We start from the raw sequence: 22,498 nt of genomic DNA, 5'->3' as shown, positions 1-22,498 counted from the left end.
CCCAGGCAAGTCGATTACCGACAATGCAGAAAATTGACTCCGTAGTTGCTGAGATATGCTCCTATTAACGTAAAAAAAAAACCAAGCCGAATACCTAACCGATATTTTTCTTATGTTTTCTTTCCTTTGTTTCTGTGTGATCCATCGCGTGCGTTTGTGTATGTATATCGAAAAACAATTCCGACTACTAACATACTGCCAAATAACAAACCAAAAAAAAACAATGTATAAACGCGAAACCAGCTATGGCTGCCTAGACGCAGCAGACGACTCCTGTGATCTCGGCATCATCTTGAGTCGACGACCGTTGCCATGTCACGGCAACTCTTCGTCGACCTCATCGTCAACGTCGGCGGCCGGCAATGCAAGTACTTCAATTGGCCGGACCACCAGTACCGTGTCCGTTTCCTCCGCCGTAGTGACACGTCAGCACTCGAGCAAGACAGACAATAGGGCTGCTGTCATTGCTGCTACTGCCACTGTTTCCGCTTCTGCTGATACTACTACTACTACTACTACTAGTGATACTACTGCTACTAATACTACTACTACTACTACTTCGGCTACAGCAGCGCAAGGCAGAAAAGCGATTGATAATGAAATTGGTGGATTTTATAGTGCATTTTGTGTGTAAGTAACTAAAACAAAAACAATCCAATTCCACCTGTCCAAATGAACCCGAAATCAATTTTTTTTAATATAAATATATAAATAACTTAGTATGCTCCTTAACACTACCTTCCTAACATAGCTTTCTTTGTTTGATCCACTCTTAGAAAGTCTCCCACAACATTAAAAAAAAATCAAAAGAATTGGTTTAGATGTTCCTTGTACAAATTCAAACTTCAATCAGGTCTACACAGAAAAAAAAAACACGAAAACTGTTTCCGCAAGCCAAATCAAGGACCGATCGGGCACTTTTTGTTCCAGTGTAGAAAAGTGTTCCCCGATAGCCTGTCAGTTGTCTCTTTCTCTCTTTCCCGTTCTCTCTGTGTTTGTTGTAGATATGGTGTACCTTTTCGTCTTCGAAATCTAATTGTTCTGAATGTCGCTACTAAAACAATCTGCCTGTCCGGACCTTTTAATGTTTCTACACAAAACCGTTTTGTTCCCCTCCTACCCGTCAAATTGCGTTCAAACAAAAATAATGTACATAACAATCGTCAATGTTCAATACGGCACATATAGCTGTGCTTGGTGAAGCACAAGCATACACACACACCTATGTCTTTGTCCCACGATTGTATTTATGTGTATCATTATTTACTTCCGAAAAATATTGATGTTTTATTTTTCAGTGTGTTTAATATGTAAAAGGAAGAAACCTTATTTGAGAGTTGTATGAATTTCCCAATGTTTTTTTTTCCGAAGTAGCGCTCGTTTTGTCACTTTTTCAGAGAGATCTTAGAAATTAAACGGGACATTTAAATCAACGTCCTAAGAAATTTGATCAATTTTTAAAATTACATTTTAAATTACTTTTGACAAATTTTCCGAAAAAAAATACATGATAAAATTACCTACAAAGAATATGAATTACAGAACCATATTTTTCCCCAAATAATGATCACAAAAACCGGGAAAAATAGACAAATTTCATGCCATTTTTATGTGGTGGCTATAGTTAGTGGCCACCGGAGATGTTCCGAAATTTTCGTTCAGAGATGCCGATTTTTTTTAAAAATTTCAAAGACGCAATTTTGAAAATTTTCCAATATCCAAAATGGCCGAATTTTAACAAATGTGGATGCCTGCCCTTAACAAGCAATTCAAGCTGAACATTGCCTAAGGTCCTAAGTAACATTGATCGATTCTCTTCATCGACTTTCTCTTTCGTTAATAACATGAACACAGAACCGTATTAGAAGATAGATAATAGCTTCTTTCGTCGATCTGTGAGCTGAAAATAGCTGGGAATGTCTTAACATGGCCGTGAGGATGCAAAGAGAAAGTCTACGAAGAGAATCTGTCGATGTTACTTAGGACCTAAAACAATGTTCAGCTTGCATTATGCAAAGTTTCATGCAATTCGAGTTTTTACGATTCGTCATTTGGCGTTTCTAGTATCAGTATATGAATTTAAACAAATTTTCCTACCAGAAATACCCCCCAAAAATTTTGCCAGTACCGATCATTTTGTCTATCCTTGTACTGAGAATCTAAGAAAAAAAAATCAGTGGAGTTTTTAGCAGATTTTAGAATTAATTCGAGGGATATCGCCAAGGTATTTCAGAGAACTCCAAGATAATTTTGAGGTGAATAGCATTGGAATTTTAAAAATAATTCAAGTGAATTTCAATAGAATTATGGATAAAACATTAAAATTCAAAGAAAATCCAAGTCTGAATTACGTGAATTTTTGGATTGTTCTGCAGAGAATTTCTGGAATAAATAAATAAAATAAATATATTTTCATGGGAATCCGTCTTGCATTTAATTTAGAATAAATATAGAAATATTTCCGTAAAAGGAAATGTTTCGAAAGGCAAAGCTTGAGAAAAGTCTAACAAAATTCAGTAAAGAGTATTCGCTCAAGGTAGTTAAACATGACAAATTTTGAGGACTGTCTGAACCAATTTCAAGATCCGGAAAAAATGCTACTGTCTTTTTATCTAGTTCGTAGGCTCAATCGCGTTAGCTTTACGGAGCCGATAATTAATTGTTCTTTGTTTGTAACAAAATTCACTTAATTCTATGTCTAGTAGGAGTTGGGCGGCTTACTCGAGGTTAGAGGGGTACATTGTCGAAGGATAGGAAAAGGGGAGGAGCTTGGGGTAGGGTTTCGTTGTATGAATGGTAGTGTGGTTCTAGATTCGTCTGGAGTTCGACCGGCTATGGTGACCAGTGGGCGACGATGTAGATGCTACTGTCTTAGTAATAACCCATTTAACCTAGTGATCGCTTTGGCGCTCGGTTTTATGCTTGATTTAAATCGGGAAATTTTAATCAGGATTTACTGGTCACCATGAACTTCTCAAAGTGGGTCGCAATCATGGAAAGTTTCGGAACCGCTGGTCTACGTAGTTTATGGACAGCTCCTTTGGGAACCATTTAAGCGGCGCCACACAGTGGGACGTAGCTATTGAGTGTAGCATCTTGATTTCTTCTAGAATGTTTCTTCATTTTTTAGTACTTTATTTGAGAGGTAAACATTTTTTTTCTTAAGGAGGATATACACTCAGATAAAAAAGATAACTTTTTTACGTCTTGTTAAAATTGATGAACGTCCATGGAGACATAGGAGATGAAGTCATTTTAAGAAACTTTTCCAAAGATTACAATTTTGTATCTCTCAACTGGACGAAGTTATAGGGTAAAATGGAGTACAAACGGTAGTACTCCCTTAAAACCCCTTTTTTCACCATATATTTTTTTTGTTTGAATTGTACAATTTTTCCAATGTTCTGCAAAGTTGTAAGTGCTCTGAAATTTTTTAACACTATCTTTAAGGGGGTGTATCTTGCAGGTTAGCAAGTATTAGCAGCTAAACTCCACGTAATTTCGTTAAGCAACTTATACCATACTTTTACATATACAATTCGTAGGAGGATCCTAGGGGATGTCTAATGAATGTTCTAATAAAGTACCTCAATGTTTGGTACTTTTTGCAGTTTTCATGACAATTTTTCCAAGTATGTACATAAGGTTGGGTTGCAGCTTCGACAAAGTTGTTTGGTATAGTATTTTCAATCTAAGTCCGAGTTTTGGTGACATTTGAAAAATATTTGGATTTTTGGTAAACAAATTTACATACATTTTCCCATACCAAATTTAAAATTCTCCCACAAATTGAGACTATAACCAAATTCGTTCAAATTTTACCCAGTTGTTGGGGATCTGAATAAGCATTAAAAAAGCAGTGGGGAATCCACCCTAATGTAAATGCTTGGATAAATTGTCATGCAATCAACAAAACGTAACAAAACATTGAGGTACTTCATTAGAAAATTCATTAGGCATCCCCTTGGATCCCCCTACGAATTGTATGTGTAACAGTAGGGTATAAGATCTTGATCAAAATAACGTTGAGATTAGCTGCTAATACCTGCTAACCTGCAAGATACACCTCATTAAAGATAGCGTTAAAAAATTATAAAAACGGACGTAAATCCTTAAAGCAAAAGATAGCGATTTATTTTATGGAACAAAAATATGCTTTTTCAGAGCACTTACAATTTTGTAGAACATTGAAAAAATTAAAAATTCAAACAAAAAAGTTATGGTAAGAAAACGATATTTAAGGGGGTACTACCGTTCGTACTCCATTTCCACCCTATAACTTCGTCCAGTTGAGAGATATAAAATTGTCGTCTTCGAAAAAGCTTCTTAAAATGATGTCATCTACAATGTCTCCATAAATGTTCATCGATTTTAACAAGACATAAAAAAGGTTTTTTTTTTTATCTTGGTGTATATCCTCCTTAAGCAAAAATGTTCACCACTCAAATAAAGAACTTACAAATTTAAGAAACATTCTAGAAGACGTCAAAATGCTACATTCAATAGTTTTGTCGCAAATGGCGATGCCCTACTTTTTTTTTGATTTCGTGGTGTAGTGGTAAGCGTGACTGCCTCTCACTCAAAGGGCCTGGGTTCAATCCTAGTCGGCGCCGATTTGATTTTCTGAGGCATAAAATCTCTGATCACGGTACTCAGTACAGAAAACAAATCAAGGAAAAAAGGGAACCATAGAGAAGTATAAGAGCACCTTAGAAAGACTTACGAGCCTTAGAAAAGTTTAGAAAATTGCATAAGGGTCACGTAGACAGTTGTTCATACAAAAGTTACTGTCCCAAGTTTTATGTAATTTTTAGGTTTAGGAATAATTACGGGGCTGTTTATAAACTACGTGTACAGTTTTTGACAGGTTATAACCACCTGCGTAGACTATCGCCCAGAACATTTATTTTTAAATGTCGACAGGTTATAGCGAGGGGGGCGACACATCTAAATCTCAAGTTTAGATGCTCAACAAATCTCACACTAGCGAATCAATCTTCGAACAATCTTCTTTCATTTGTCGCATCTACTTGCATCGCTCATCAAGTTTTTGCAAGAAATCTTCAAAATCGTCATCAATCTTCTTTCTATCTACTCAGCGTGCGCGCAGGTAGCTACAGCAAAACACAATCTTTTTTGCATCGTAGATAGAGTCGTCCCCCTCGGGTTATAGCCACTTTCGTAGTTATGAACAACCTCTTAGAGCACCCGCACCAATGCGTTGCTAAAGCTATTTTAGCAACCTCCACCATAACGCAGTAACCGCAATGGGGGTTGCTATTCAAGTGCGTTGCTATGTATGAAATGTTTGTTTTGTTTTTTATTTGAACATTGCGATGTATGAATAAATTAGGATTTTGGACAAAAACGTGGACCCAAACGACAGCAAAGCATTCCCCTGGAAGACCCGGAACATCCGTTAATGTGGAAATATAGTAAAAAAAGGATCTAGATTTTTTTTTAATCAACTTGTTGGAATATCCGTAAAGGGGGCCAATTCGTAGAAAAGATCCTAGAGCTCCGTATTTTTTAAATCACTTATTTTGATGCTACTTTAATGAATTTGGATCAGCATGCGAACTCTACTGGCCACAACCCGGTCTTTCTGGATTCACTTATTCTGAAGCTACATGTATGAATTCCGGAGAACTTTGAGATTTGGGCGTAATTGTTTTTGTAAACAAACATGTCAATCGCTGATTTCTCACGAATAAAAGAACAATCTCGTGAACAAACTATACCAAATGATAGGGGAACCATTCATCTACCTGTTTGTGTTGTTAGTTTTTGAGATTGAGCTTTAATTCGCGAGAAATCGTCAAATGAAGTGTTTGTTTACAAAAGCAATTACGCCCTAATCTCGAAGTTCTCCAGAACTAGCACATGCAATCAGGTAGCGGTGTGGTTCTCTGGAAGATTTTGAACATCCACAAAACAAGTCAATTCGCGTAAAAATCCTAAATTTATCTGTGCTTCCCTGAGGTTTTGAATCTTTCCTGAAGTTCATAGATTTTTCTATAGTTCCGGAAATTTTAATCATATTTATAAAATTTTCTGAAGACTTCGCAGTGTTTCTGAAGCATCGCAAAATTCTTGAAATTATTGAAATATCCCATAATTCCTTTGAATTCCTTGATATATCCTGCAATTTTCCTTAAATAAATGAAACTGATATGAACTTCTCTGAAGGTCTCTAGACGTTCTTGAAGATTTCTGAACATTTTAAAAGATCTCGCGATTTTCTTGAACATAATCTGATCGTTGCTGAAGTTCCTGCATTTTTTTTGCAGTTCTTTAAACTGCATTGAATACCATGGAACTTCCTTATAATGATCTCACATTTTCCTGATGCTCATGTAAGATCTCTTATGTTTCTGAAATTTAAATAAAGGTCTTGGTACTTTGATGACGTTTCGGAAAAACCCTGAGTTTCTTGGAACTTCTTAAACATTCTTCAATTTCCATGAAATTAGTTTATTGATTTATTGATTTATTTCATTTTTTCCATTCCTGAAGTACTCTTAATTCTTTTGAAGTTCTTGGTACTACCCTGAACTAAATAGAACCGTCAAAAAAAATTCTCGAAGTATGTCTGAATTTTTTTTTAATTGACCGGAATTTATCGGAGCGTACGCATACAAATCTTTGAACTTCCCTGAAAGTTATGAAGTTATTGGAAGTGCCGTTAATATCTCTGAAATTCCCTAAAGCTCTCTAGTTTAACTTCTTTGAGGTACTTGGATGATCTTTAAAATGTCAATTTTCCTCAAGTTATCTCCATATCTCTGAAATAACTTTGACTTCCCTAAAGTTCTCTGGATATCCCTGCATTTCTCCATTTTTTTTGAAAGCTCCTGCAGTTTCTTTAAGCTTTTGGAACCACTTTAAAAATCCTGAAGTTTGCCTGAAGTTAACAAAAAAATTCAGAAATTTTGCGGACCTTTCCTTTTTCCCGCAGTTTGTCTTTGAAACTTCCAGTACTTCTTTTCATTCCTCAGACTCTCCTGAAGATCTCTATTGTTTTCTGAAGTTTACGGAACTTCCCTTATGTTTTCCTTATAATGTTCCTGGAATTGTTCCGAAATTAATGGAACTGCCCAGAAGATCTTTAAATTTTCCCTTAAACATGGATCTTCTGTGTAGCTTTCTTAATGTTTTTAAGTTCATTCCCTGATGTTTTTTTTTACTATCCTTAAATTTTCGGAGCTTCTTGATGGTTTCCTCTATTTTCTTGAAATAAATGGATCTGCCAAGTTTTAGGAACGTCCCTCAAATTCTCACAGTTTTCCTGATATTCATGGAACTGCCCTAACATTTTCAGAACTTACCCGAAGTTCACGTAACTTACTCATAGGTCTTGATCTTCGCTGAAGTAAATTTTCGTGAAATCTATTAGATTGCCCTGGAGCTGTCGAAACTTACTCTTAAAGATCTTTTAACTTCCCCACATTTCTATCAATCAGAACTTCTTAAAGGTTTCATTTTTTACGTGATGTTAATAGATCTACCGTATTAAATTCGACCACCTGAGCTTGATACATTCGCAAGCTAAAATATGTAATCTAGTAATCCAGATGGGCACCCGAAAATGCCTTTACGCATTTTGGTGCGCAGCTTTTATAAGATGAGCATACGAAGATCGATATTTCGATCATTTTTACGAATTGACCACTTTTATGGATGTTCCGGATCTCCCAGAGGACAGTTTCGTGACCACCAGTGTGCGCATGCTGGTCCCAGATTCAAATTCATTCATGTAGCATCACAACAAGCGATTTAAAAAAAATCGCTGGGGGGTCTGTAGATGAATCTTAACCTTCAATTTTCAGTCTTCGTGGTTAGGTATATCAATATTGTCAAAAAAAAAAAAAACAATCACGAAACTATGTGATCAATTTCAGTTCGAAGTTCGACGATAAGTTTAGCAACTAGCCGAAAACTTAAATTCACAATCGTGATAGCAACGACCAGTGCGTAAACAACTTGCTAACTAAAATAGCAATTGCTAAAGATGTCAAACTAGCAGCCCGAATAGCAACGCATTGGTGCAGGTGCTCTTAGCCAGTTAATATGATATGCGACCCGAATTTCCATCGAGTTAGGGAGAGATCGAGTATGATAGTGCTGTATAATTTATTTACACGGGCTCAACAAAAAGTCAGAACTTTCGAAATATGTACACATTTATGGGGATTTTACTGAAATTCGTTGAGATTTTTCTAATTGAATATAATTTCATACGAACAAATAGGAGAATTAACGAATTTTCGGCAATCTAAGCAGCGTCCGCACTTCTATTAGAAATTTTTCAGTGTCACGCTGCTTGCTAATCTATCTATTCCGATCGACATAATTGTCAAAAACGGTTTTAACTCGTTTTTAAAACGCTCCAAACTTCTCAGGTGAGTGTGACTATTGTCGGCAGCTTCGTTTTCTTCCATTTGATCTGCGTGTTAAGATAACTAGAGGTGGGCAAAACAGCTCATCTGGGTGAGTGGATCAAACCCATCCAGCTCACTAAAGCGAGTCGATTCTCTTGAACAGCTCTTCAGCTCACATTGAAATTATAGAAATTATGACACAAATTTAAATCGGAAAATTAATTAGTGCTTAAAACGGCATAAAATAGTAAAAGTAGTCTAAACCAATAAATCCGTACCTCACAATACTATATGGCTCTACTTTTCAAAGGAAAACGCCACTAACGCAACAACTGATCAACCATCGCGTAAACCAAAATTCGCGCAAAATGTGCCAACAACATATCAGTAAAAGCAAAAAATGTATGCGAGAGAGCTACACCTACACTACCCGTCATAAGTGATGACTCGCGTGATAAAGTATTGCAACACTCGTTTGAATATTGGATCACGCCCAAAAAAATTTAGCATCACCCAAGAAAAGTTTATATTTTCACTAAAATTTTAACAAATTCACTGTATCACTGTTAAATTATTGTAGTAAACATTCAGAAAGCCAGAATTAGACTATGAAAGTGTTGCAGAAAACGATGGCTCCCGATAGCGAAGTTAGATATCACTATGGATAGTACTGAATCATTTCGAGCTAGAAATCGTTTCAAATTTATTGATCTAGTAGATTTTCAGGTCTGATTCACATCAAATTCATGTGATTCTAAACTGTTCAGGTCTGATTCACATCCAATTCAAGTGATGTCAAACTTTTCAGCTCTGATTCACATCCAATTCAAGTGATTTCAAACTTTTCAGCTCTGATTCACATCAAATTCAAGTGATTTCAAACTTTTCAGGTCTGATTCACATCCAATTCAAGTGATTTCAAACTTTTCAGCTCTGATTCACATCAAATTCAAGTGATTCCAAACTTTTCAGGTCTGATTCACATCCAATTCAAGTGATTTCAAACTTTTCAGCTCTGCTTCACATTAAATTCAAGTAATTCCGAACTTTCCAGGTTTGATTCACATCCAATTCAAGTGATTTCAAACTTTTCAGGTCTGATTCACATCAAATTCATGTGATTCTAAACTTTTCAGGTCTGATTCACATCAAATTCAAGTGATTTCAAACTTTTCAGTTCTGATTCACTTCAAATTCAAATCATACCAAACTTTTGTGTATAGAATCGCAACGACTTCACGAGATTCTAAACTTTTCAGGTCTGATTCTCCGTGGAGCGATATTATTCTTATGGTGGGTAAAATATATTAAATGATTTACTATTTTGCATAGTGATTTCAAACTTATCTACTAAGGATCAATAAATTTGAAATGATTTCTAGCTCGAAATTATTCAGTACTATCCATAGTGATATCTAACTTTTTTACCGTGAGCCATCACTTTCTACAAAACTTTCCTAGTCTAATTGAGAGCTTTCTGAATATTTACCACAATAATTTAACAGTGATACAGTGAATTTGTTCAAATTTTAGTGAAAATATAAACTTTTCTTTTGGGTGATGCTAAACTTTTTCAGGTGATGCAATATTCAAATGAGTGTTGCAATACTTTTCCACGCGAGTCGTCACTTATGACGGGTAGTGTATGTCACATTGTGGCCTTTTCTCAAGATATGCAATCCAGTCTACCTACATATTTCATTTCTGATGTTAATTCTCCAGCAGAATTTCTCTCACTATTGTCGGCTTCAGCTCCAGATCATCAGCTCAGATCAGATCCGGATCCGAAGCTGAATAGTGAAGAATCGAGAGAGAAAAAAAGATCCGAAGAGCTGGATGGGTTTGAAAGCTGGACGGGTCCGACAGTTGTCATCCTAAACAGCTCCCAGTGAATTATTCGATAGTAGATGATTCGGATCCGGAGCTGAGCTGGAGAGCTCCATTACGCTTTTCGGTTATTTGCTTTTGTGCGGATCTTCCGCTCCCCCAGAGAGTCATGGGAGGAGAGGTGAGAGCACATATGCTGGACGGATAACATCAGCAATTAGGTTTTGCACCGTCGGGGTTAACCTCAATCTGACGACAGTTCAGTGGTACTGTTTACGTGGACTTAGTCGATTTTTTCTTGGGTAGATTTTCTGGATAATTTTTCAGATTGCAGTGAGATGTAAACCACACTTTTGCATTGTCGACGAGCAACATCCTTTCACCACGCCTCGACAATTTTCAAGTTAAAATTCGGAAATTTTAAAATATTTTTTTTTTCGAAAAAACGAGTGCCTGTAAACAGTACCACTGAGCTGTCAAAAAGGTTCAGCCGATTTACACTGAGTTCATTTGTGACATCACGCTGCAGTACCTAATAAGAGCCGGGTACATAATTGAATGGATTGAATGGTTTAGACTTGTGACTTTTGTACACGATAAATGTGGACACTATCTTTTTTGAACTCTTGTAACTTTAATTATTATAACGATTTTTCTAATCTCATTAGATATAAAAATAGTTACAAATATTAACTAGTTATTGCATTAATTCTAGCTTCAGGAAATACTTCATTTGATATTTTCTGGATACAATTAAAAAAAGGGTGACCACTTTTTTCGTGTACAGAAGTCTGTATATCTGGCATCGTTGCTTGTGATATCAGTGAGCTGCGGTTCCTTAAAAATGAACCGCGGGTCATCAGCTCACTTTAGAGAACCGGGTATACAGAACAGCTCGGGAGCGTATCGCCCATCTCTAGTGTTAACCAGCTGTTCTATTATCGGCAACTTGAAATCAGTCGTATTTTGCCGTATATTCCATTTGAAGAAAAACCTGACATATGCTGAAAGACTAAAGAATCACTTAAATACATTCACTATTGGTCATTCATATGCGGATCACTATTGGTTTTTTTTAACAATGTGAACCAAAATTGGTTTTTTGACAATCACTTTGAATTTTGGGGGTGTTCGGGCAATTTTTAATGTTATTTCATTATTTGTATTTTACGTTCAATACAAAAAGTTTAGCAATGAACTTTGGCCTGCCAATATGTGTCATTTAAAAATTCATCGCAAAAAAACATTTAAAAATACTTCAGCGATTATGAATTGACCACTTTTTCAAGCAGTTTTGGATTGATTTTCTACCAACGATTTTACAAAATTGGACCAACTAATTTCGATTTTTGTTTTATGAAACGCACCAATTTTGGCTACTTGTGGTTCTAGAAGAAAAAATCTCAAAATGATGTTTCATTTCAAAGTTCGAGTGGTAGTAAACGTCATTTTAACTGCTCGAATAAAGTGGTTAATTGTAGAAAATTGTCTAAAATTTAATAAAATATTAAAATTTTCTTCCTACACTGAAACAAATAAAATTAAGTTATTTAAAAAACTACATACAATTTTTTTTTAAACCACATTTTTGAAAATTGTGATTGTTTTTCCTAGTAAGCCAGAAAGGCCACTTTTACAGAAAAGGGCTGTTCATAAACCACGTAGACACTATAGGGAAGTTTTGCGAATGTTTACAGTCCATACAAATTTCCATAAAACCGAGCTGATTCAGATGAAAATTTTGATTTTAAAATTACATTGTAGTTTTGTCTCCTGGTGAGAGGATCTGCTTTCTTTTTTCATACTCATTTAATGGCCATGATATTGTCCAGCTCTGGTCCCGTCTTTTGAAATTGGATTTTTTTTTCACATAGCAAAGATAGAATATACGTGTCTTTCGATTTTTGTTTCTCCGTATAAAAATCAGCGTAAAAAATCGTACATCGAAAATCGTCGTAGAAAACCGTTTAAAAATACTTTAGCGATTATGAATTCTAGAAAATAATCTAAAATTTTATAAACAAATAAAAGTTTCATTCCTACACTGAAAAAAAAATACATTAAAAAAACTTGATTTTATTTATTTTTTTGAAAAAAACATTATTTTGAAAATTGTGATTTTTTTCCCTAAAAAAATAAGCACTTTTATAGAAAGGGGCTGTTCATAAACCCCGTAGACACTATAGGGGGAAGGGCTTAACCGAATGTCTACGGTCCATACAAATTTCCAAAAATCCGAACTGATTCAGATGAAAATTTGATTTGATGATCACCTGATAGTGAGAGGATCTGTTTTCCCATACTCACATGATGGTCATGATATTTTTCAGCTCTGGTTCCGTCTTTTGAAAGTGGTCAGTGCCTGAACTCTTGATTTTTTTCACATATCCAAAATACAATATAGGGGAAATGGTTCTAATGTTGGCCTATGGATCTAAGATTGGGCCCATCGTCTAACAATCTGCTATTTATCAATTTTATCTAGATGAATGCGTCATTGGGAAGGTACTAATGGATATTTTGGGTTGCTATTGGAAATTTAGTCGATTGCTGAATTTATGTATGGGCCCAAATTAGGGGCATTTAGGCCGACATTACATCCATTTCCCCTACGTGTCTTTGGCAAAGTTGAAGTAAACGTCAGTACAAACAACTTTAACATCGCGCTATCAATTTATGAGGCGCTTTTTGTGGACTTTCTCTTAAAATCCGGTTTTTTTTTTTTTAAAGATTTGATATATGTTTTAAAATTGTTGATTTTGTTAAAATGCATCCTAAGGCTGATGCAAATATTTAAGCGGAATACCTGTATAAAAAGAGAGAACAGGATTAGTAATTTCCATTTAATTCCACTACCTTATTTGCTTATGGTCCGAACGCAGAGCGACACGAATTCAGTCAAATTGGTTGTAACTGACCGTTTTGGATAGAATCCATGCTGAGCCATGGAGATGTAGATTTTACAAGAGCTGAAGAGCGCCTCATTGATGATGATCTCGAATACTTTGAAGCAGCAACATAGTGATGTAATGCCTCGCTGTAATTGTGGACATTCCTTTTATCGCCTTTCTTGTGGACGGGGAGCAGATACGAAAATGTCCACGGCTCAGGAAATTTACTCTTCTGTAGTGACAGATTAAATAGCTTCACCAAGGAAGTGAGCAACGACTCCGAATACTGCTTCAGAACGGAACGCAGGATTGCTGTCTGGGCCGGCAGCAAACGAGAGTTTCAACCTTGGAAGAGCTAGATGAATAGTATGTTCACTGATGTGAAACGGACGGAGCTCAAATGTATCTCTTGGAGAATCACTTATAGCAAGCGTGACTTGATTTGGTGAGGTCGAAGATTCATTGAACGATTTCATGAAATGTTGAACGAAAAGGCGGCATTTTTCCGGTTCGGAGCTAGCGGTTTGCTCACCGAGCTGAACTGACAATGGCAAACCGACTTCGTTCTTTTTGAGTTTACAAACGATCAGAAACGCTTTGGATTTCTGCGAAGATATGATTGCGTACGGAAGACATACCGTCGATACAGGAATCTGTTGTATTTCCTATAGTCGTTACTTGTGCGGTTGAACTTCTGCTTCGTAATGTACGAACGATTTTGGCAGTATCTTCGTAGCTATTTTGCCCTATACCGTGTCAGTCGACTCAAGTGACCGCTGGACTACGGGGGCTTTGGTGCGAGGCGAGCAATAGGTAAAAATTCAGCCATGATGTCCCAAATCATTTGATTGAAATATTCAACGGCATCGTCAACACATTCAGCTGATTCTAATGGTCGCCAGTCGATGCCGGAAATAGCAGAACTAATCGCAGCATAGTCGACTCGAAGGAAATCCAGTGTATGATTATTTTCGGAACAATCCTCAAAAACGATTGGCGCTGGCAGGTTCATCATGACGTCTAAAGCAGGGTGGTCTGCATCAACAAAGATCAGAGGTTCTATGGCTTCCGAAACGGTGCATGCCAGAGTTGCGGCTTCGTTAGACAGAACAAGGCCATGTAAAGCGAAACCGTCGATAAGCGTTGAACAAGCAGCCGATAGAACCGATTGAGGCTCAACCTGGAAAGACCCATCGTCCGACTTACTCCACCGAAGCAAAGGCTGGTCATAAATCTCCGAGCTCCAGAGCATAGTCATTGAATTCCAAATTGGAAACAATAGCATTTTAGAGTTCACATGGTCCTGAATTTCAATGACACCGTTGCCGTGGTCAGGAGGTAATAGATCACGTCTACACTAATAACTCGACTTGGCGTGGTGGTTATATCCCACAGCTGCTCTAGAGCATCGGAAATAGAGATGGACAATCCGCTCCCGAGCTGTTCTGTAGACCCGATTCTCTAAAGTGAGCTGATGACCCGCGGTTCATTTTTTTAGGAACCGCAGCTCATCAGCTCACTGATATCACAGGTCTAAACCATTCAATCCATTAGTCATAGCGGATGTGCCTGCTGATCGACAGCACCAACGGTAAAAGCAAACTTCCAAGCGGCTGTTTGGGAGAGAGAGAGAGAGAGAGACATATGTACATGTGCTACACGATGTTAATTGTCTACTGGTATTATCCAATTTATTTAAGCACCCGGCTCTTGTTGCTGATGTTATTCCTCCACCATATGTGCTATCATCTCTCCTCCGATCATTCTCTGGTGGAGCGGAAGATCCGCATAAAAGCAAATAACCGAAAATCGAAATGCAGCTCTCCAGCTTATCAGCTCAGCTCCGAATCCGAATCATCGACTCTAATGATTCACTGGCAGCTGTTTAGGATGACAACTCTCAGACCCGTCTAGCTCGCGGACCCGTCCAGCTCTTCGGATCTTTTTTCTCTCTCTCTCTCGGATCTTCACGATTCAGCTCCGGATCCGGTACTGAGCTGATGATCTTGAGCTGAAGCCGAGAATAGTGAGAGAAATTTTGCTGGAGAATTAACATTAGATATAAAATCTGTATGTATGTTTACGCTATGTTTGATCAGTTGTTGCATTAGTGGCGTTTTCCATTGAAAAGTAGAGCCATGTTGTATGGTACGGATTTATTGCTTTAGACTACTTTTCTGGTTTTGAATTTGTGTCATAATTTCTATGTGAGCTGAAGAGCTGTTCAAAAGAATCGAATCCCTTTCGTGAGCTGGATAGGTTTGATCCACTCAGCTAGATGAGCTGTTTTGCCCACCTCTAATCGGAAACAGGCGTCGGATCTATATAACTGTTCCAACGTGTTTGCACCAGTGCTGCAAAATCTCGGCAATGCACGGTGATAGTGACAATTCCGCTTTGGTCACTCATTTGAGCTAAGAGTCACAGTCAAGGCAAACCATGTCAATTGTGAGTGACAATTCTGTCAGTGACGAACATGTACATATTTTTTTATTTGTTAAATTTGTAACGAAATTAAATGACTTGAGCAACACAATTACATGGAGCCGTTAATGTGGACAAGCATCTACATCCTGAACTGCTTGGATTACAATAATGTGACACAGAATATACGAAATTACACTTTTGTTACCAGGTGATTCTTTGTCATTGACGAAAAAATGAATGAGATTTTGACGAAGGTTTTTTCGAGGATCAAGTCTGTCAATGACTATGTGACGAACAATTTGGTCAATATCGCGCGAAAGTCTGTCAATGACAGTTACAATTCTCAGCACTGGTTTGCACTGTTGGAGGCATGACGGTCTGTACGATATGTTGACGTCATCATAACTTCACCTTGCTAATCATTTACCTTTGTTCCATCCCTTTGCCATGACTGGCAGCCCTGATGTCAGTCTCAAAACATGAGGAAAGAGAACCACAACCTGTAAAAAAACTTGAGTCTAATAAAACCAAACGTGTCCTTATTTTAGGAAGTTAATTTGACTGTTTTAAGTAGAAATTCCCCGAAATTTCCCCACCAATCTTACGTTAGCCATTAGGTTATGGGCCCAGTCACGGCTGGTGGTGGAAATTAGTGCGGTTCGCGAGTAAAATCGGAACGTTTTCGTCGAAAGTTTGCCGGCGCTGAAAATCGGTCGGAAGTTCACGTGTGTCGTCGCGAAAACAAAATGGCGGAGAAGGTTGCGATCGAGAAGCTGGGGGATTATAACTGGCCCCTGTGGAAATTCAAGATCAACCTGATTCTCGGCGAAAAGAGCCTGTCCGATATTGTGAAAGGCGAGAAACCGGCCGAACCGACGAATGATTGGATTTCCAAAGACGGAGTTGCGCAGTCCGTCATCGGACTAGCTTTGGAAGATACGCAACTATGCCACGTCATGGGGAAAGCCACCGCGAAAGAGATGTGGGATGCCCTACAAGCACACCACGAAAGGAAGTCTATGTGTGGAAAAGTTTTCTTGATGCGGAAGTTGATTTCGCTTCGGATGCCGGAGCGGGGCGTCGTTGATCGAAATGACCCGTTGTCTGCTACGTGACGCTGACATGGACAAGAGGTATTGGGGTGAGGCCATTAACACCGCCAACTACCTACTCAACCGGCTTCCTTGTTCCGCTACTGGTAAAACGCCGTTCGAGCTCTGGAGCGGAAAGCTGCCGGATTACAAACATTTGCGTATTTTCGGATCTGCTGCCTATGTCCACGTACCGAAAGAAAAGAGGAAGAAGCTTGACCAGAAGAGTATCCGGATGATTTTTGTTGGTTATGCGGACGGAAGAAAGGCGTACCGGTTCCTTGATCCGGACACGAATGCTGTGACAATAAGCAGAGATGCAAAGTTCGTCGAGGAGTTCTCGAAGGAGGAAGATATTCGTGAAGTTGTTCCAGTCTCGGTTGCAGTATCGCGACATCCGGAAACCAGTTTGGCGAAAGAAGGCTCCGGTGCATTTCCGGCGAAGAATTTGGTGGAGATAGATCGGTCTCCGATTCCAACGGTGGAGGACGAGGTTCCTGATGATGAATCAGTATCTACTATGGAAGATGAAGCGGATTCTTCTGACACCGAAGGGAACTTTGATACGGCGGATGAAACGGAGGAATCAGATTTCGAAGGCTTTCGGGACGAGGAGTTCCAGCGACGTTCGCAGCGAAGCACCAAGGGGAAAGCACCAGTTCGCCTGATCGAAGAAATTAACGCAGTGCGCATTCAGGAGGAGAACGAACCGAAGACCTATAAGGATGCGGTATCGTGTGCGCAGAAGGATGGAAGAAGAATTAGCATCGCATCGTGATTTGAAGACTTGGGAGATCGTCAAGCTACCGGAGGGGAAGAAAGTGGTTGGCAGCCGCTGGGTTTATTAAATCAAACGGAATGCCAGCGGTGAGCCGGTGAAGTATAAAGCACGATTAGTCGCGCAGGGGTGCAGTCAAAAACCAGGAGTCGACTTTGAGGAGGTTTATGCACCGGTCGTGACTCAAGCCACTTTCCGGACGCTACTGGCGGTGGCGAGCTACAAGAAGATGGTTCTGAAGCATGTAGATATAAAGACTGCCTACCTCAACGGGAGTCTCGGCGAAGAGGTCTACATGAGGCAGCCCCCGGGGTTTGCTGAACCGGGCAAAGAAGGATTCGTTTGTCATCTGCTCAAAAGCATATATGGGCTGCGACAATCCGCACGCTGTTGGAACCAGCGAATGAACGAAGTCTTGAATGACATGGGGTTCACGGCTAGCTCGGCAGATCCATGCTTGTATGTTCGTGACGTCGAAGGTAAAAGTGTCTACATCGTGCTCTACGTCGATGATGTTGTCATCGGATGCGACGATGAAGGGGAGATAGATCGAGTTCACGAAGAGATCAGCGAGCACTTTGAGACGACCGGATTAGGAGAGTTGAAGTACTTCCTCGGCCTGGAGATCGACCGTGTTGCCGGAAATTACGGAGTGTGTCTGTCGGGATACATTCAGCGCGTTGCTGAACAGTTCGGCTTGGGTGATGCCAAATCTTCTCGTACACCTATGGATGAAGCTTATGCTCGGGGCGACTTGGACAGTCAGCTACTCCCGGACAACGTGAACTACAGAAGTTTGGTGAGCGCCTTACTGTACATCTCCGTGAATGCGCGACCTGATATAGCTGTTGCTACTTCGATCCTTGCTCGGAAAGTTTCCCAACCGACGGAGGCCGATTGGACGGCCGCGAAACGTGTCGTCAGATATCTGCGTGGAATCCTTAACTGGAAATTTCAATTCACTGAATCTGCACCAACGCTGATGGGTTACTCCGACGCAGATTGGTCTGAGGACCACAAAACCAGGAAGTCAACATCTGGATTCGTATTCACCGTGGGCGGCACTGCGGTAGCCTGGAGAAGCAAGCAGCAGAGCATCGTGGCACTCTCATCAATGGAATCGGAATATGTCGCGCTTAGCGAAGCGACGCAGGAGGTGTTGTGGCTACGAAGACTACTTGCGGATCTAGGATTCGAGCAGAAGGAGCCAACGGTGTTGCACGAAGACAATCAATCGTGCATCGCCTTTGTACGATCGGAGCGGGTCGGTAAACGCTCAAAGCACATCGAGACGAAGGAGATGTTCGTGCGCAATCTTTGTGAGAAAGGAGAGATAACATTGCAATACCTTTGTTCGGAGGAGATGATCGCCGACGCTTTAACGAAGCCGCTGGGAACGATTAGAAACCGGAAGCTGTCGACGAAAATGGGATTGACCGAAGATTAATTTCGTGGAACGTCGGGTAAAGATTAAGGAGGAGTGTTGACGTCATCATAACTTCACCTTGCTAATCATTTACCTTTGTTCCATCCCTTTGCCATGACTGGCAGCCCTGATGTCAGTCTCAAAACATGAGGAAAGAGAACCACAACCTGTAAAAAACTTGAGTCTAATAAAACCAAACGTGTCCTTATTTTAGGAAGTTAATTTGACTGTTTTAAGTAGAAATTTCCCCACCAATCTTACGTTAGCCATTATGACGGTCTGTACGATAAACCGAAAAGGCATTTCCGAACAGCTGAGCACTGTATAAACGGTCATATCGCGCCATGTCTCCGTCAATACACCGTCGTCATAATCGCACTCGCTAGCGGACAAAAATAACGAATCCACCTTGGTCCGCAGTCCTCGAACAATCTGGTATTAGATGCGCTGTCAAGGATAAGCAAATAAGGTAGTGGAATCAAATGGAAATTACTATTCCTTCTCTCTTTCTCTTTATAAAGATTTTCTATTAATATGGGACCGTTATCCGATTATAGCTGGAATCAATGTTGGGAAAATATCAAACAATCAAATCTCACCAAAAATCAAGATCACGCTTCGTAGACGAAAATCAACATGCAAGCAACTGCGGTAGATTTTACAAGCTGTGATATCGCAGCTCGGAATATCAAGCTAACAAAACTCACCAAACTGTGGTGAATTTGAGTTTAACTTTACACCCGAACACAATCGACACTTTCATAACGGCTGGCAGCAGTCCTTTCGTGTCTGCCATCGGTGAAGAGAAAAAAGGGATAGCATTATTATACCTTCTCTTTCTAAGAAAACGAGGTGCAACGGAATCATTTTTGCGTCTATTCAACCCTCAGCTTCAACTTTACACGTTGTGAATAGTCTCGCAAAAACAAAGGAGCTTGTAAAATCAATATCAATCATGATATTTTGCGTGATATTGAGAGCGTATGACAGCGGAAAAATATCAATTTGCCATCACTGGCTCGAATAATCTATGTTTGTTTAGATTAAGTTATTTATTTTCCATATTCTAATATTGCTATTTCTACACCGTGTTATTCAAATGACAAAAATCAAACAGAAATATTCGTTCGCTCCCAGAGAGCCGACCTGCATTGTTTGCTTCTGCTTCGCCTATCTCGGAGACCCAACACTCATATAGTTCGTTACCGGCCAAACTTAACGTACTTTAAAAACGCAATATTCATTTCATTTAATAAAAAATCATTGATCATCGAATTAAAAAAAAATCATAGATAGTGCGTTTGGAACTGACGTTTACACGCGATTAGTTTGAAAATAAATTAACGCCAGATTTGAAAGAACTTTATTTCGGACTCAATGAGCGACAGCAAAACGTCGTGCACGAAGTGTGCTCATTTCACTCTTTCTCACTGTGTAGAATGATTTCTCACACAGTTTTTGTAAGAAGAGCGTGAGAAACAGGAATGAAAAAGACGCTTGGCCGTGTAAAGTGCGATGCTCCTTTTAATCTCTTCGAATTCGCTCTTCTAGTGATCAGAACGGCTGCCACATGCCAAATTCTCGTTTACGTTCTAAACGTATATTTCATACACAAACAACTCTTATTTTGTATGGAAAAATACGATTCGAACGAAAATGAGAATATGGGTGATACTTTAGTGAAATGAGGAAAACATAGAATGACACATTTACCAAATGCTACATGTCTATGACAGTGCTTTTTTCGTTTATTGATGTTTATGTTTACCAAAACCCAAATCGTACCACCATAGAAATCAGACTGCACCGAACGCATCTATCCGTTTCTCGCACATACTACGCTTAGAAAGTAGCTGTCACTCATCTGCATTCGTTGTATCATCCGCTTATGACTACTATATGACCTATCAAAGATCTCATAGTTAAAGTAACTACCTAGCATCTCTGTATCTCATTATTGCTCGTAAAACATAGTGGCCGAAAATTCACTAACACTCGTATTTTTTTCTCTTCATCACCGATCCCCTCTCGCTCCCTCTCTCTCTCTCTTTTTCTCTCTATTATCTCTTTCAATGAATCTTCGACAAACCCCACCTTACCCATCAACAAATCACCACTACCACCATCATCATCATCATCATAATCACCACTACCGCCGCTACCACCATCGGCTCTTCCCATTGTTCTCTTTCGCAGGTCATATGACGAGGACGACGACTACGAGTCCAACATTGATATCCTCGAGTCACAGTTGGATGATTGTTTACTGAACGAGTGGTGAGACGAGGGGAACGGCGGACCACGTGGCCGCCGTAGGATGAGCCGTCCCGGCGATGGCGACAATGGCGAAAACGATGACGACGACGACGACGACGGCGCGGACGACGATAACGATGTCATCCAGGATGAGGAACTGGAACGCATCGAGCAGGAGATTCTGGACGAGCTGAACCAGTTCTAAACGCAAGATCATGCGCTCACTCTCTCCTTTTATCACTCTCCCAACTCACACATTAATATCAAGAAAAGAATCAGCAACATCGACTGAGAAAAGTCACGAACACACAAACACACACTCACAAACATGCACCGAAGTCTTGAGCTTACTCAAAGCGGAGCGAAGGAAGTGTGAAGAAGGAATCGAAAAAAAAAACAAACAAACAGTGATTGTAATTTTTGGAAAAAAAAAGGCTTGCTACAGAAGAGTGAATGCGATTTTGGATCGGATGTTTCGTCATCGTTCGTTTGTCATGTTTGTCATCACCAGAGCATCATTATCATCGTCACCGTCAATCATCAATCGTGCTACTACTATTACTACTACTACTACTACTACTGCAACTTATTGCTAGTGCTATTTACTACCACTAATGCTACTACACAGAGCGTTGAAATGAAACTGAGTGAAATGAACAGAACAATGAATTTTCGTAGTTGCTAAAAAGCTCGGCGAGTATGATTGTAGGACGTTTCTTTTTTTAAGATAACAAAGAAGGCAATTCAAAGTATTTTTCAAACACAAACATAATCACAAACAAAAGCAAAACATGGAATTCTCGGTGTCATAATAGAATGTGGATTTGAGAATGTTCAAAACTTATATAAATCGATAAGAAAGAAGGAAATGATAACCGTAAAAAGAAACGAAAAATGTTGATCATTTTTGATTTGCCGAAACGGTAGCAAAAAGAATGAAAAAATTAATTTGCGAGTTTTGTTGATTTACAACTACGAAACTCAACAGTTTTATCCTGTATTTTTATCCTTAAGTGAGGCATACATTAGTTACCACAATTCCAAAAACAATAGTATCTCAAACTTAAACACACACACTCACACACTCACATTTAGAATCTCAACCAAAAAAAAAAGACCGCAATGCAGTTCAACTACATCCCTGCTTCTGAAGAAAACACAACAATTTTACTCCAATCAGCAAAACAATGGAGGTGTAAAGAAAGTAAACCGTCATAAAAGCATCATTTATCATCAGTGTATGTGTGGTACTCGGAACAAACTATTTATACATTACAAAAAAAAATACATACAAACAAACAAATAAAGAGACTAAAGAAAGATAGGGAACCTCAGCGGAAGGAGGAATTTGAAAAAAACGAAATGCTTATGAGAGGATTAACATTACCGGAAACGGAAAACAAAACATTACATAAATGAAC

The 22,498-nt window shown here is 39.1% G+C and overlaps 1 protein-coding gene across 10 annotated transcripts in view; it reads left to right on the top strand.

Moving 5' to 3' along the window:
- LOC135704758 (uncharacterized) overlaps window positions 1-22,498 on the top strand; it is a 220,012-nt gene that overhangs the window by 184,155 nt on the left and 13,359 nt on the right. For 5 of the 10 annotated variants that reach the window (XM_065226253.1, XM_065226250.1, XM_065226254.1 and 2 more), the window contains one exon: window positions 244-1,381. The exons of 2 other annotated variants lie outside the window; for them this stretch is intronic. In XM_065226253.1, the coding sequence (XP_065082325.1) occupies window positions 244-634 (391 nt within the window). In that variant the 3' untranslated portion in view covers window positions 635-1,381. Of the gene's footprint in view, window positions 1-243; window positions 1,382-21,017; window positions 22,155-22,498 lie in introns of those variants that run through there. 3 more of the 10 variants (XM_065226256.1, XM_065226257.1, XR_010517805.1) reach the window with 2 other exon arrangements.

This window comes from Ochlerotatus camptorhynchus, unplaced genomic scaffold, assembly GCF_037179485.1.
Source record: "Ochlerotatus camptorhynchus isolate MF236.1 unplaced genomic scaffold, CSIRO-AGI_Acam_v1.1 ptg000247l, whole genome shotgun sequence".
Classification (NCBI taxonomy): Eukaryota; Metazoa; Arthropoda; class Insecta; order Diptera; family Culicidae; genus Ochlerotatus; species Ochlerotatus camptorhynchus.
Note: the sequence above shows the minus strand (reverse complement) of the source record. Positions and strands in the feature narration are given on the sequence as shown.